This window comes from Lissotriton helveticus, chromosome 4_1, assembly GCF_964261635.1.
Source record: "Lissotriton helveticus chromosome 4_1, aLisHel1.1, whole genome shotgun sequence".
Classification (NCBI taxonomy): Eukaryota; Metazoa; Chordata; class Amphibia; order Caudata; family Salamandridae; genus Lissotriton; species Lissotriton helveticus.
The window spans coordinates 419,842,174-419,856,136 of record NC_136063.1 but is presented as its reverse complement, the minus strand read 5'-3'; the positions used below and the strand labels follow the sequence as shown (position 1 = coordinate 419,856,136).

The 13,963-nt window shown below is 47.5% G+C and overlaps 1 protein-coding gene across 4 annotated transcripts in view; it reads left to right on the top strand.

Annotated features, from left to right (window-relative positions):
• Positions 1 to 13,963, top strand: part of VPS13B (vacuolar protein sorting 13 homolog B) — a 3,181,000-nt gene that overhangs the window by 2,213,983 nt on the left and 953,054 nt on the right. For all 4 annotated transcript variants that reach the window (XM_078686964.1, XM_078686965.1, XM_078686963.1 and 1 more), the window contains exon 36: positions 7,872 to 8,279. In XM_078686964.1, coding sequence (XP_078543090.1) covers positions 7,872 to 8,279 — 408 coding nt within the window. The remainder of the gene's footprint in view (positions 1 to 7,871; positions 8,280 to 13,963) is intronic.

Genomic DNA, 13,963 nt, shown 5'->3' with positions numbered 1-13,963 from the left:
GATTTCACATTTTCGACTGTAAAGTCGACTTTTTCGCACCAGAGGGGCACTTAGGAGTACAACACCTTTTGTGACAGGCGCCAACTACTGCTTGAAAGTGTATACGTTCCTGTGTAATCTGTTGCTTTTGTTTAAAATAGATTTTAAACTGCACCAGCCAGCGCTGTACATTACATTATGATGACGAATAGGTCAAAAAGTGCCGGAGTGTTATTATGATAAAATAGCTGGAAACAGATTTCTGTAAAGCTTTCCAGTTGGGTTCTCGGTCTCCCACAAGGTGTGCATTAACATAAAGTCAGTAGGGCCGCCTGTGGGACTCTCGTCGCCTCTCTTGTTTCACCCTTGCAATGTGATTCTTTCCCTTTCACCGTTAGGTCATCTCCTGGTGTGGTGGAAGCAGAAAATAAGCGTCATTTATTTATATTTGTTTAATCTGCTTTTAACTCCGTTGACATTTCAACTTTATATTTCCTAGTAGCCATGCTGAATGGTTTCAACCGTAATTAGAAGCTGCTAAAAATGGACTGGAATATACTGGTTCAGTGAAAATAGAAAGGCTACTCCACGATAGAGTAAGAATGAAAGGAAACAATGCCTTTTTGTCTTAAGGGGAACCGACTGCCCGTGAAAGTCAGGAGTAATACAGGGAGAATTTGTAGAACGTAACGCAGAGATATGGATAACTCATAATTTTTCTCATATCATTGCATTGATTGCGCTTGTTAAGTGCCATAAACACTGAGCTTTCAAAATAAAGCTGGAGTTAGGGTAAAGACACTGGGTAAGAGTGCGCAGGCAGAAGGGGCGCCATGTTATAGTGGCATACCGCCATTTTGAATGTCAAGGTGTTGGCCACCTTTCTTAAGCACTGGCTGAGGAACACTTTTGGATCCTTTTTGTTGTACATAGCTTAAAGTTTTTACAGTAAGACAAACAAAACTATATGAAGACGAATAGAAAAATCAATCAGTGGCGTAGGGAACACCCCGATTTAGTGGGGGCTGTCACTGGCCTGATAAGCTGGTGAACTGGGTCAACATAAACATTAATTAATTGTTTATGGGCCTCTTACGTCTGCAGACAAAATGCCGAAAAATAGCACTGCTGCCAAATACCATGGGAAGTGGTTGTGAGCTTTCAGATGGCATGCCCAGAGCAGGAAACACGAAAAGAAAAAAGTTGACTAGTAGAAAATGCAGAGAGGGGAACACATTGGAAAACAATGAGCATGACAGAGAAATATATGAAAGAAAAAAGGGAGGATAAGAGAAAAAAGATGGGTAGATACAAAGTAAAAAAGAACGGAAAGCTAAAGGAATGGTGACAGGAAGGAAGGAAATATGAAGGGAAATATGGAAATAGGGTGAAAGGTAGGATGAAAGGGTAAATGAATGACTGAATGGAGTGAGAGGATTGACTGGCGAAGGTATGCATGGATGAAAGTCCTGAAGAATGCACAGACGAAGAGGAGTGAATGAATAGATGATAAAAAAGATAGATGGATACATGGACATATTGATGAGTGGATGGGTGAAAAGATAGATGGGGCAATGGGTGGGTATATGTAAAGGTGAAAGTATGGACAGATGGATGAGTGGATAGATAGAAAGATAAATGAATGGATAGATGGAGGACGAGTGAAAGGAACTCTTCTTTGGAGGCTTGCATTGGCTCTCTTCGCACACTCAGTCTGATTAGAGATATGTTTCAAGTGAGGTTTTTTTTTTTTTTTTTCTGGCTATTCCCTTATGTGTCGTTCTGAAATGATTCCCTGCCTTCAGTTGGGTGTTGGAACACTGCTGTCTGATTTACAACAACGATCTCGGATTGATTTAGGCTTGAGTGATGAGGAGCGAAACCCGCTCTTCTGTTTTATCGATGATACCATGAGCCCATGCGTGGAGAGAAATGGGCCCACTGGGTCCTGGCTGAGTAGTCAAAGATGAATATTATTGGAGTGCGTGAGCCCCCCACCCTTCTGGACCTGTGGCCACTCCACCGGCTACACCATTGCTAGCTATGCCCCTGCACATGTCTTGTTTGATGCATAGCACATTCTAGCTGGGATGTTATTTCTTTGTGGATGTTGCCAATGTTTACCAGTGGGACCAGTTACACCTACGTTTGGTATGATCTTAATGAAAGGCATTGTGTGAATGAGTAACTCAACGTGCTTGAATGTCGTTTCTGCGGTTACAATTGCCATATTTCAGTTCTGTTGAATTAGTCTAAAACTGCTCAGGTTAGCACGTTTGTGGCAATAGGCGTTGGATGTAATCTGGCCCTTCTCGCTAGAACTAGTAATATTTTCCGGAGATTTACATGTGCGCGGCACGGTCTCAACACGAATCGATATACTATTTCGTGTATAAAGGGGTAAGCCGGGCTTTCTGTTAGCCTGCGTTGATTTGACTGTTTCCCTAGCACTTATTACTTTTGATTTAAAGCCCAGGCTGAGCTTGTGTAAACAGTAGCCAAACATAAAAACCAAATCAGAAGATGCGGAAACATTTGTGGCAGGGAACGTTTGTCTCTTTCTCTGTGTCTGCTTGGGAGCATTAGACATATCCAACGCCCAGTGTTTTACACGCAGGCACAAAAGTGAAGGTGAAGGGTGAACATGCACAGAACCGCCATAAAACCCAATATTCAGTGTGGGCGATTATGTTTTAGGGTTGTGTTACATCATTTTAATAATTCCAATCTGTGTTTTTATAATAGCAATTACATAGCTTGCACCTGTGGCTCTGTGAGTAGCAAATTAGGTGCTAGTTATTTATATTTAACAGAAGAGGAATGGCCTGGTTTGAGAATGGACACTTCTAACCTCAGATTCCTCACCATGACTATCCCCAGGCTCAAGACTGGATCCAGTGAGTTCTTACAGCAATTATCATTTGCGCCGGTGACTCCATTCTGCGACACAAGTGACAAAGCGGAGTCACTTATAACTGCCACCTCAATGCAAAGGTGTCAGTTACTTTTTTTTGGTGCCTTGGATGTGGATACGGATCTCCACTCCGAACGTTTTTCCAACGACTTCAAAAAATTACACTGAGACAGTGTATGAGCCAAGGACGATTTTTCCCCTGAAGACAGCAGGATTCAAGCCATGCCATGCAGTGCTTAATTTGAGCCGGTGGTTTACGATGCGCATCACCAGTACTTAATTGTCAGCGCCGGTGCTTGGGACAGTCTGCCACAAGGTGACGCTGTCTAGGTAATTTAGAGATGACCAAAACAACAGTTAATTATTAATGCTTTATTCATTAAAATTTACTATTACCTGCCGCCCAAGCCATTTTTATAGCTTTCGGGCCTGAAATAGCCTGAACTGTCACACTTGCAAGAGTGTGATGGTTAGTAGCTGTGTTGTTACTATCACTGGCAGTGCTGGCAGGGGTAATGTGTGGTGCAATCCGCAGTGACCTCCTGACGAGAGCCCTGGCACTTAATTTTTTACTAATTATGCACTGCCATGACTGTCGAACGCAGCTGTCAGTCCCAGACCCATATGATGTGTGACTTTGGTGATTGAGCTCTGTTTATAACTCCAAAGTTGTGCCATAAAAAGGCTCATTCATTCAAAGGTTTACTATGAGCAGCAGGCGAAATTCCAAGACGCTGTGTATAAGAAGAGTTCATGAGCGTAAAATAGATTCTGCCCCAACCACAAGCCACAGAGCCATTCGCAGTCCCATTTTGGGAGTCAGTCCCAGTTTAAGATTTCTGTTTTGTCAAGGATCACCATAAGAGAACGAGTGCCAAGCAGGACTCCACCCCATTGCTCCACTCGAAAGCAGGTGAAAAGGCACAGTGACATCAGTCGATGGGTCATATCCAACAATCCAGTCTCACAGTTGGTCCAGCATGCCCCAAATTCCCTGCGCCGTCTTAAATCCCCCAGCAGATTGTCACCATCAGAGATTGTGCTGCAGCCTTTTCAGGTGCTTCCAATTCCTTCTGGTACACTTTCGGGCCCCATGGAGCCACAAGCGGCTCTAGTTGGGCTTCCACTAGTGGGCCTTTACTTTGCACTAACTAACCCTATGAACCCCTGCCCAAGCATGTTCTATTGCCGATTCCTGCTTCCACTCTGACTCCAGGGTCCACATCATTTTGTTCTGTGCCAGCACTGTTGCTCACTCCGTTGCTAGCAGTCGAGGCCCCGATCCCAATGCTAATATCTGATCAAAAGTCATCGTCAGTGACTCGCTCTAGGCTCATGTCTCGCTATGATATCACAAAGTGCAACTTGTCAGTTTGCAACCAGACTCTAATTCTTGACCACTGCCCTGCCACCAGTCCCATCAGAGGCTGAGGCCTTTTTTGCAACTGACTCTGACGCCTTTTAGAGTATGCAAAATGTTTGACACTGATGATGAAAAAGAAGCGGACAACCTGCTCCCCTCTCATTATACTGATATTGGTCTGTCCTTGGATTTTCAAAATGCAAGTGTGCTAGATACAGCTACAGAGACTGAGCTAGAGTCACCTCCTTGACCACCCATGGAAGGAAATATCTCATTCATAGTAGTGGTTCACAGGGCATTAGAAATGCATGATTTACAATTGCTACTATTAAAACCAAGACAAACTTGTACATTAAGATCCTTCAAACACTTCTAAACCATTATTTCCATTCAGCGAGGTTCTTACAGATACTCTTATGGCCACTTGGTCCAGCGATCCTCCAGCCAGTTGACCTGGTCATGGCTACATACGCTGGCCCTTTCGACTCTGATTTTTTTTTTGTCAGTGATACTGTGCCGGATAGCCTGTTTTTTTACGAATGTCAATAAGTAAAGTCACTCATAATGCCAACCAATCTTCAAGATAGAAAGTTGAAACCTATTGATGCCTTTCGAAAAGGGATTTTTGTGTTTGGCTAATTTGGCCTTAAGTTCCTTCTGGGGAATAAGTGATGTTACAGCGCAATCAAAATGATTGCGGTATGTAACATCGCAGTTTTTACAACGCAAGTCGTTACAATGACTTGCGCTGGACTTAGGAGTAGTAAGATTTACTATTGCAACACCAGTCTACGTACAGTAGGGAAGGTGTTGCAATAGTAAATCTTACTTTTCTTTAGGTTATAATGCCCTCCAGTGCAAGTCGATGTAAGGCTTGCATTGTAATGACAGCGTTCTAAATGCATTGCAGTGTAATCACCGCAATGTAAAGGATGTTTCCCTTTCTGGGCAGGTACACCCCGTGCTTTATGGGACATGGCCAGCGAAATATTGGCAGCTGTCGCGGAGGACCTCAGGGCCTTTCTGGCTCTAATGATATATGATGCCCAGAATATAGCGAAGTATGTCTTACATGTTGTCTGGGACTCCATGGACTCCAATCATGCTACGACTTTAGGAGGAACTCCTGCTTCAGCAACAGGGGAGAAATCTACATCTCCATGGTTGGAGACTAAGGAGTTACTTGTAAATCCATTCAATCTGCCTGCCAAAGTAGTCTTTGCTATCAATTCAGCCTAGCGCCCTTCGACAAAGTCCATCTGCACTGGGCTCTGGCATTGGTTTGTTACCTGGAGGGCTGCTCTTTATACCTACCCTCTGCAGGTCTAAATTTTTGATGTGTCGTTTATTTTATTGTTGATTCAGCAAGACCTGCAGTGGGCACAGTTCAGAAACATCTCTTTCGGCCTTTCTGTGTTTGCCAGGTCATCATCTCTGTTTAAATTTAAACCATCTTTTGTGATGTGTTTTATCAAAGGTCTGACCCAAATGCTTCACCCAAAGCCCTTTGTCATGCCAGAATAGTAGTGCTAAAAGAACAAATGATGGACAGAAACAGAACAATGTCATACATTCACCCCAGTACATAGATCTGGGCCTAAATCCATCGTTTTTTGCTTACCATGCCATTCCAGTTTGGACCCAGCCATATGCAATCAGTCTTGACCCTGCACCCATTGGGAACAGTCCAGCCTGCACTGCCAGGCCAGGTCCTCCCTGGACTGGAAACAAGCATCCTAGGACCGGTTTCAGGCTTGTGTGTCTTTTGCTTCCACGCCCTAAGTGCGCCGGGAACGCCTGGCTGAAGAATGGTGAAACCCTGAAACCAGTCCTGGATGCTTGTTTCCGGTCCAGGGAGTACCTCACTTGGCAGTTCGGGCTGGACTGTTCCCATGAGGCACAGGGTCAAGACTGATTTACACATGGCCAGGTCTAAACTGGCGTGGCATGGTGTGCAAAAAACTATGGATTTAGGCCGAGCATCGTTCCTGAGTTAAAGAGCCCACGGGATTGATTCCCAGCACATTGCAAGTTGTTGACTCATTGCTGCATGTTTCCACTCTTTACCGAGAGCCTCACCAGGCCCACTCCTACGACACACAGGGCGGAGGTCTCCCAACGCTGCTTATAAGTGCTCTGCACAGTCTAGTCCTGATGAAGACCCTGCCGTAAGGACATCAATCATTTCTGCACTAAGGGGTCGAAACGTCGACAACACACTAACATCCTACTACACAAACTCTGTCGACATTGTTTTAAAAAAGAGCTTGGCCATTAGAGCTATGTGTATTCCCAGGAACGCTTGAACTACCATAGACCGGAAAAGTTTTTAACATGCAACTTTGATGTATATGTCACAAATACCTTTTCCCTGTCCTCCACTCACACGTTACCACTTCGCACCCATTCCGTTCCTACTCCCCCTTCTGCAGCAAGAGCACTGTAATATATTGCACTGTAATCCTAATGAGCAATAGTGTTGCCATTAACTGCAAATGCTTTGAATATATTGCACGGTAATAATAATGAGCAATGCCAATATGTGCTAATGTTTCTAATACAATTGCATTAGATGACCTGTCTCAAAAAGTGAATAAATTGGATTCATGCCATATTAAACAATTGATATTTGTTGCTACTATATATTGTCATGCAAAAAGCTTTCCGCTTGACCACATCCTTTTTGGGTAGTATGTATGGGTTACCCCACTAATATTCAATACATTTTTTAATGAAAGCTTATTTTTAGTGCAATTCAGGGACATCTCTTTATTTACAAGATACTGGTGGGCACGTACATTCTCTTTGATATATCCATGCATCTCACTGATGGCGGGAGGTAGGTGGCATACATCGTAACCCTTCCATTTTGTTAAACCTCATCAGGGATTAGACAGCCATAAACATGTTACTGAAACCGGCGCCGCACATAACAAAAACACTATTACACTGATATTTTTATGGATGGAAAAAGCTCCAGTAAGTACTTTTTGTGATTTAAAGAAGGCTCATTTGCCTCTTTATTTGAGACGTGGACAGAGTTTAACTGTGGCAGTGTCAAAATATGTTATTCTTGAGGCCGGATTAGATAGTGAGCTCTAGTTTTTCTGCCAGTTCTCGATTGGGTCCCTTGTGCGCTGGATTATTTGGTGCATAGAATGGCCCAGACTAAATAAAAATCCTAAAAGTTGTTTTGTTTTTTTGTGCAAAAGTATAACTGTTTAATGTGTAATATGTAATACGGCGGCACTTCACTGTACCATTGTTTATTTGCATGTGTGACTCTTGATATTTTTTCAAATTAGGGCTGAAAAATGTGCACCAAATAATCAAGTGCAAAAGGCCACCCAGCATAATTCAGCACTGGCCCAAACCTTGGCACAGTCTTTATCTGGCCGCCATGCTGTTCACTGGGAATGACCTTTAGTACATACCTTTTGTGTGAGTCAAATTGAAAAGGTATGACAAAATCACCTTTCTGCACACACTGTTCAAAGTGTTTTTGTTGGTGCATCCTTTTCATGAACTTAGCATCTGTAAGAAGTCAAGACTGTACTTGCGTTCAAGAAGTAAAGCCATATATTTAAAAACATTGTCTCTCTGCTCTTTCCACAGCTGACGTCAATTTGGATATGTCAAGGCCTTTGAAAGCGAACCTGAGCTTTGTCAAATTGGATCAGATAAGCTGTTTCATGAGAAAGATCCTGACCACAAATGACTTTGAGATGGATATGGAGGCTTCTGCTTCCCCTGACAGGGTTCCCAACAAAGGAGAGACATCAAAATCAAAATGTTACAGTGGAAAGGAATCTGGCTCTACTCTGCATGTTGATGGAGTGCCCAAGGATTCGATCCAAGAAAATATGCGGCGGGCCATATCCTGCTTCCAGAAGATTTCCGTCCATACGGCTCAAGTGGTTGTTTCCATGGAGACGGTGCCCCACCCCCTTAATCCATGTTTATTGGCATCTCTCTCAAGTCTTGAGGGCCGGCTTCATGTCAAAGCAGGGCATAAGACATCAAGTAGGTTGCAAGATCTCAATTTCTTGTTTTAACAATTACAATTGCAAGTTATTTGGCTGCGATAAGTGCACAATTGAATGGAATATGTTATAGTAAAAGATAAAGCATAGCCTCATCAGCGTTTAAGTATGTCAAATCATGACCATATTTATTTTTGTATGCTTTAATGTATTCACACTGTGCATTTGAAAACATATGTTACAGAACAGACCAGTGACGTTTGGACTCACTTTGGGTCTTTGCGGCTAACAGTATTATTCATATTGTCATGGGGCTATAGTGAGTGGCCTCGCCATCTCCTGCTCTGTCCCCTGTAATAGTCAGCATTTTAGCCACCTTAATTGATTCAGAGACTTCTCAATGCACTTCATCAGGGGTGTGGCACAGGTCCCTGCAGTGCGGTGAAGTCCTTTTGTGGAGCCCCCCTATCCTTCAGCCCAAGGCCAATGAAAATCATTGAGATATGGGCGACTCAGGGGCTCCTTATCACACACACTGCACATTATGCTGTGGTTATGGCAGTAGATAGGCTGCCAGAATGCTGTCATGTAGCAAGGACCATGAGACATCACACTGGCTCCTTATGCCCCCCGTGGTAGATTTAAGATGTGCTGTGTAGTTTTAGGGTAAGACTCTCAAACTAATCCTCCGATCAGCACATCCAGCTCTGTTGGGGAGAATCCGACCTGAGATCTATCACCCCAGAAGCAGCCTACATTTAGCTAAACGTTGAAAAAAATCAGTGTTGTCTTTTACTACTATTTCGCACAACTTATGTTTTAACAGTTTCTTATTAAATGTTTCCAATTGTGTTGGGATTCACAGCACTTCGAGACAGTCTGCCCCTTTACTTTGCAATCTATAATGTTTACTTATTTATGCCTGGCAAAAGAGATGGGTTTATTTCAGTAAGTCTCAAACGATAGGTACTGTGAAGGGTTTCCCATCGTTTAATCCTAACACATGTCAGTAGCTTTTTCTATCTATTGGCATGTCATTGGGTGTAGTGATGGCTGTTTTTGGTAGTTGAACTAAGGCACATGGAGGCTGATAGCAGTAGATGATGCAGGAGGCTTGACAAATGCCCCACTCTCAAAAAGTAAAGCAATGTAAGCAAGCACAGATCACAATTGACGCTCAATCGGAAAGTGTTATAAGATGAAGCTCAGTCAGAATGATGTTTTGAGGAACTGTTAGGTGAATTTTCATTGCTTATTCCAATTTCTCAAGAGCCAGCTGAATTAGGAACACGCTGTTGAACATCTATTTTTTTAAGTGCACTTGAATGGCCTATTATGAAAAGTTATGACAGCTTCTCATTTGGCACATCACGTACGAAATGTCTTACTTCAGAGGTCAGCAGATTGAGCTCATTGATTTTTGACGTTATGTGTTCTGGTTAAGATCAGTAATATTCCCAGCTTTTTTGTAGTTTGCATACAGGAAAATTCAAGGTTTGCTAAAGGTGACCGTGTGCTGAATGCTGAACAGCTGGCTTTGAGACCTTGGAAGTGCACTGGAACAATTTGAGTCTCTTATCCAAATTGTAGCTCCGAAAGGGTTGTAAAGTGAGGAAGGGAAGAATATGTAGACAGTTATGATTTTTTTCTTGGAGTTGTTATTAAAGCTCTCTATGCTTTCCTTGAATCCTTCTTCAAATGCTGGTCCCAATGTAGTAATCGTCTTGGAAATAAATTGCCTTTCTTTTTTGTATTGTTAAGCCAGAAGACCTTTTAAAAATTAATTCCTGGTTATTTTGAAGCCTCTGCTGCATATATTCTAGCTACAGGTGCGGTTACACCTCAGTGTGAGGTCACATTCTCAGAACAGATTAGGCTCTTGAAATCTGCTGCTTGGGCTGCCTCCATAATCCTTCTGGCAGCAGTCACATCCAAACACTGAGCTATAGGCCGCATGCTTTCCACAAGTCAAGAGGATATGAAGGTAAAAGGATTGTCAAAGCCTACCAGACCATCATTTCTCCTCATTTCCAAACCTCCCATTTACTTTTGCTTTCAAATCAGCAAACAGTATTCTCGAAATATCGAAATAACATGACAGCAGCATTGAAACAGGAACAAAATGGAGCTAACTCAAGAGCAACAGAGTGCTGAACATGGGCGGTAGTGCCTGAGATGGAGTTCATGACCATCCGCAGCCTGGAGGGGTTAATGATTCCTATATTGTAGTGGTGAGTGTTTTAGGCCCTGTGTGAGAATCAGGAGAATTGGTGTAGCTCTGTTGTTGAGGGTTATTTTTCCATGTTCTGTGGGGATAGATGGAGAAAGCCTGTCTGCTGTTTTTTTTCTTCTTGGCTAATATGGTGCTTTGCATCTGAGGTGGTTAATTTATTGGCCTAGTATGCAATAATGCCGGTTCTGGTGGCCTTGTATGTGCTGAAGCTGGTCTTGAATATGATACATGCTTGGAGAGGGAACCAATGCAATACAGTGAGAATGAACTTGTGGTGTAACTTATCTATGCATAGTCATGACTCATGACTAGTGATAGGAATCTGAAAGAAACAGGTTAGTATTAGATTCCTTACCTTAGAATATCCCCAGGCGTCACTCTGGATCCGGAAACTTTTGCGTAGCAGTACCCCTGCGCGTCGGTAGGCGTCGTCTGCAGGCGTCCCCTGCGGCTCCGCGTCGTCGGCGTCGTGCGCCGTGATGACGTCGCTGGAGTATATAGACGCCGCCTCCGCGCGCTGACGTCAGTTCTTCTTTTTTCCGCGCCAGTTAGCGCAGATCCGAAGAGCAGTACTCCGGTCTTTTGACCAAGTGTTTGTAAAACTTAATCTTTCTACGGTGCCGGTAGGATGCCTGGGTTTAAGAGCTGCGACGAGTGCGACCGCATGATGTCGGTCACCGACCACCATCGACTCTGCCTCCGGTGTCTGGGCGCGGACCACGACGTGGAGTCCTGCGTCGACTGTCGGGCCTTGACTGGAAAAGCTAGGCGGGAGCGGTCCCGCAAGCTTCTCGAGCTCCGAGTGTCGGCCCCGCGTCGAGAGCGGTCCCGGTCCGGTCGGAGGTCGAGGGAGCGGTCGAGGGAACGATCGCGGAGCCGCCATGGGCGCTCCGGGAGTCGCCACCATTCCTCCGGTTCGTCAGGTAAGCACAAGAAGTCGGGGCGTCGCCATCGCACCCCCGACTCCCCCCGACGCCCGCGTGATGCGGCCGGGGGCTCGGGTGGCCCCACCCCCGCGGGCCCGCGTGGGTCACCGACGCCGTCTACCCCATACCCGTCGGTCCCTGGGGAAGGCGCGTCGCGTGAGGAGATCGAGGCCTTCCTCATTGCTATGAGGGCGAGGTCTCCTCCGGCGGGGCCTACGGCGCCTGCGGGGCCGTCGGTCCCGTCTGGGGGCCCGAGCGGTTCGGGTGCTTCTGCCCCGACGCCGCCGGTGGCTCCGGTCCCGGCGCCGCTGGGTCCCTCAGGTTCGTCGCCGGCTGGTCTCCCGGCCTCTCCGGCGTCGGTTCCTTTGGGCCAACCCGTGGTACCGCCTCCGCGTGGTGCAGCGACTCCGCCGTCGGCTCCGGCCGGCGTCGGGTCCCCGGCACCGACGCCGCGCGGCGCCACCCCCATTCCCTCCCCGACTCCGGACACGGAGTCGGACCGGCGTCGGCCGACGCCGGATCCGACGCCGATGGGGCCCGTTGACCCCGATGTCTATATCGTCGACCCAGAATATGGGTATGATGAGGATGAGTATGGAGAGGGTTGGGAGGGGTCTGAGGACCCTTTATCCCGTGCCTGCCAGTATGATGTGGACTGGGTAGGTGATCTGGGTGATGCCAGTGGCCTGGACGAGTCGCCCAACCCTGGGTTTGTCTCCCCGTCCCCTGTGGCGTCTGAGGCAGGTGCTGCCTATTCAGTGGTCCTGATGAGGGCTGCCAAGGCCTTACACCTTGAGCTCCCCGTCGCGAAGGTCAAACCGAACATTCTGACCGAAGTGTTTAAACCGCAGTCATGCCCCCAGGAGCCTCTGCTGCCGTTTAATGAGGCCCTGACGGATGTCCTTTTGGGCACCTGGTCCAGGCCCGCTTCCGGTGCACCGGTTGACCGGAATGTGGCAAGGCGTCACCGTCCATGCTCGGACGACCCTGCCTTTTTATCCACCCATCCCTCCCCGGAGAGTCTGGTGATCCAGGCCTCCACTTCGCAGTCCGCATTTCCGTCGGCTCCGCCCGATCGGGAATCAAAGCGGTATGACCAGTTTGGTAAAAAGGTATTTTCCTCTTTGAGCGCTGGACTGCGGTCTTGTAATACCGCGTACCTCTTGGGCCGCTACACCCACTCCCTGTGGGATACGGTCGAAGAGTGTTTGCCGCAATGCCCCCAGGAAGTGCGGGACAAGCTCACCCGGGCCTTGGTTGAAGGCCGGGATGCGGCGCGGTACTCGATCCGTTGTGGTCTGGACACGACCGACTCCCTGGGACGGGCCATGTCCACGACGGTGGCAATTCGTCGCCATGCTTGGCTGAGATCTGCCAACTTTTCGCCAGACGTCCAAAATACACTCATGGACATGCCATTTGATGGCAGTCGCCTGTTTGGTGACAAAGCGGACCACGCGCTGGAGCGCTTCAAGGACTCCAGGGTTACGGCCAAGTCCTTGGGTCTTTCGACCCAGCGCCAGCAGACGGGTTCGTTTCGCCCCTTTCGTGGCCAAGGGAGGGGCGGTCCCACACGTGCTGCCAGCCACGCGCCGCAGAACGCTCCCCAGCGCGGTGGCGGCCGTGGTTTCCGCCGTGGTGGCGGTAGAGGCCAGCGGCGTGGTCAGTCCACGCCCCCCTCCGCTGCTGCATCCAAGCCTTCCTAGTCCGAGCTTTCGGGCTCACGTGACGCCAGTGGGTGGCAGGGTTCGCCATCACCACTCCCGCTGGCGCGCGATAACATCGGACAGGTGGGTGCTGCAGCTCGTTCGAAGGGGCTATGCCCTCCCCTTCGAGTCCACTCCTCCAGCCATGCCACCGCAGAACCACCGTGTGTCGGGGGACCACTTGGCACTTCTGCAGGAGGAAGTTACGGCCCTCTTGGCCAAGGGGGCCATCGAGCGCGTTCCTGGGCCAGAAGTAGGGTGTGGTTGCTACTCCCACTACTTTCTGGTACCCAAGAAGGACAAGGGAGGCCTGCGTCCTATCTTGGACCTGCGGAACGTCAACGGCTTCCTCCGGAAGGAGAAGTTCAAGATGTTGACTTTGGCTCAGGTCTTGGCTGCTCTAGACCCACAAGACTGGATGGTAGCGTTGGACTTGCAGGATGCGTATTTTCACATCCCCGTCCTGCCGGCCCACCGGCGTTACCTGCGGTTCACGGTAGGCCACGAGCACTTTCAGTTTATCGTGCTCCCATTCGGCCTTACCAGCGCCCCACGGGTGTTCACGAAAGTGATGGCGGTGGTCGCAGCTCATCTGCGCCGGTTAGGGGTTTCAGTCTTCCCCTACCTCAACGACTGGTTGTTGAAGGCGGGCTCGCCCCAGACAGTCGTCCACCACCTTCAGACGACGGCAGACCTCCTGCACGAGCTGGGGTTTTCCATCAATGTGCCGAAATCACACCCGTGTCCCTCTCAGAAGCTCCTTTTCATCGGAGCGGTTCTCGACTCGGCGCAGTTTCGGGTTTATCCCCCGGAACGGCGGGTCCGGGATATTCAGGCTCTGATTCCCATCTTTCAGCCG